Genomic DNA, 2,378 nt, shown 5'->3' on the forward strand with positions numbered 1-2,378 from the left:
TATTCAGTCCAAGATCCTCATTCATTTTTTGCCATCTATCGATCTCCTGTCTATTAAAGATTCTTGCCTGTCCTCTTTTCTGGTCTGGCTCCTTCCTCTTACGCTTTCTTATATTTTCTGTAAAATAACTTTTAGGTCCTCGTCGCCTTTTCGTATTTGCGTCCGCCATATTGCTTCGTTCTAGGCTTATAAGCATGCGCAACATCAGGGTTTTGAGCGGTAATGTATGAATTAGATCAAGACCGCAATGTTTACATCCTTTATTTTGTAGATATCAATAAAAATGGTTGCAGTGACCTTAAATTTTAGTAGTTAACAGAAAGTCTTAGTTTTGTAATATACTATTGGAAAACACAATGTTTTATATCGTTTTCTCGTAGTGTTATTTTAACATTATAGTCGCTTTAAGTTTTGATAAAACATCTGTACAAATCTACCTCCGGAGTTAACAGTGAGCGAGAAACTGTTACCAGATCTACCTCCGGAGTTAACAGTGAGCGAGAAACTGTTACCAGATCTACCTCCGGAGTTAACAATGAGCGAGAAACTGTCACCAGATCTACCTCCGGAGTTAACAGTGAGCGAGAAACTGTCACCAGATCTACCTCCGGAGTTAACAATGAGCGAGAAACTGTCACCAGATCTACCTCCGGAGTTAACAATGAGCGAGAAACTGTCACCAGATCTACCTCCGGAGTTAACAGTGAGCGAGAAACTGTCACCAGATCTACCTCCGGAGTTAACAGTGAGCGAGAAACTGTCACCAGATCTACCTCCGGAGTTAACAATGAGCGAGAAACTGTCACCAGATCTACCTCCGGAGTTAACAGTGAGCGAGAAACTGTTAACAGATCTACCTCCGGAGTTAACAGTGAGCGAGAAACTGTCACCAGATCTACCTCCGGAGTTAACAGTGAGCGAGAAACTGTTACCAGATCTACCTCCGGAGTTAACAATGAGCGAGAAACTGTCACCAGATCTACCTCCGGAGTTAACAGTGAGCGAGAAACTGTCACCAGATCTACCTCCGGAGTTAACAGTGAGCGAGAAACTGTCACCAGATCTACCTCCGGAGTTAACAATGAGCGAGAAACTGTTACCAGATCTACCTCCGGAGTTAACAGTGAGCGAGAAACTGTCACCAGATCTACCTCCGGAGTTAACAGTGAGCGAGAAACTGTCACCAGATCTACCTCCGGAGTTAACAGTGAGCGAGAAACTGTTACCAGATCTACCTCCGGAGTTAACAGTGAGCGAGAAACTGTCACCAGATCTACCTCCGGAGTTAACAGTGAGCGAGAAACTGTTACCAGATCTACCTCCGGAGTTAACAGTGAGCGAGAAACTGTCACCAGATCTACCTCCGGAGTTAACAGTGAGCGAGAAACTGTTACCAGATCTACCTCCGGAGTTAACAATGAGCGAGAAACTGTTACCAGATCTACCTCCGGAGTTAACAGTGAGCGAGAAACTGTCACCAGATCTACCTCCGGAGTTAACAGTGAGCGAGAAACTGTCACCAGATCTACCTCCGGAGTTAACAGTGAGCGAGAAACTGTTAACAGATCTACCTCCGGAGTTAACAGTGAGCGAGAAACTGTTACCAGATCTACCTCCGGAGTTAACAGTGAGCGAGAAACTGTTAACAGATCTACCTCCGGAGTTAACAATGAGCGAGAAACTGTCACCAGATCTACCTCCGGAGTTAACAGTGAGCGAGAAACTGTTAACAGATCTACCTCCGGAGTTAACAATGAGCGAGAAACTGTTACCAGATCTACCTCCGGAGTTAACAGTGAGCGAGAAACTGTCACCAGATCTACCTCCGGAGTTAACAATGAGCGAGAAACTGTCACCAGATCTACCTCCGGAGTTAACAGTGAGCGAGAAACTGTCACCAGATCTACCTCCGGAGTTAACAGTGAGCGAGAAACTGTCACCAGATCTACCTCCGGAGTTAACAGTGAGCGAGAAACTGTTACCAGATCTACCTCCGGAGTTAACAGTGAGCGAGAAACTGTCACCAGATCTACCTCCGGAGTTAACAGTGAGCGAGAAACTGTCACCAGATCTACCTCCGGAGTTAACAATGAGCGAGAAACTGTTACCAGATCTACCTCCGGAGTTAACAGTGAGCGAGTAACTGTCACCAGATCTACCTCCGGAGTTAACAGTGAGCGAGAAACTGTCACCAGATCTACCTCCGGAGTTAACAGTGAGCGAGAAACTGTCACCAGATCTACCTCCGGAGTTAACAATGAGCGAGAAACTGTTACCAGATCTACCTCCGGAGTTAACAGTGAGCGAGAAACTGTCACCAGATCTACCTCCGGAGTTAACAATGAGCGAGAAACTGTTACCAGATCTACCTCCGGAGT

General features: G+C 45.7%; 1 protein-coding gene across 1 annotated transcript; it reads left to right on the top strand.

Moving 5' to 3' along the window:
• Positions 1-535: 535 nt before the first annotated feature.
• On the top strand, positions 536-2,143 carry LOC132552111 (zonadhesin-like). The gene has a single exon (XM_060216253.1). It carries the CDS (start codon positions 536-538, stop codon positions 2,141-2,143), a length of 1,608 nt encoding a protein of 535 aa, XP_060072236.1.
• The last annotated feature ends 235 nt before the right edge of the window (positions 2,144-2,378 follow it).

The sequence above is a fragment of the Ylistrum balloti genome, unplaced genomic scaffold (assembly GCF_031769215.1).
Source record: "Ylistrum balloti isolate Yb309-2 unplaced genomic scaffold, AGI_CSIRO_Ybal_v1 Utg370236, whole genome shotgun sequence".
Taxonomy (NCBI): domain Eukaryota; kingdom Metazoa; phylum Mollusca; class Bivalvia; order Pectinida; family Pectinidae; genus Ylistrum; species Ylistrum balloti.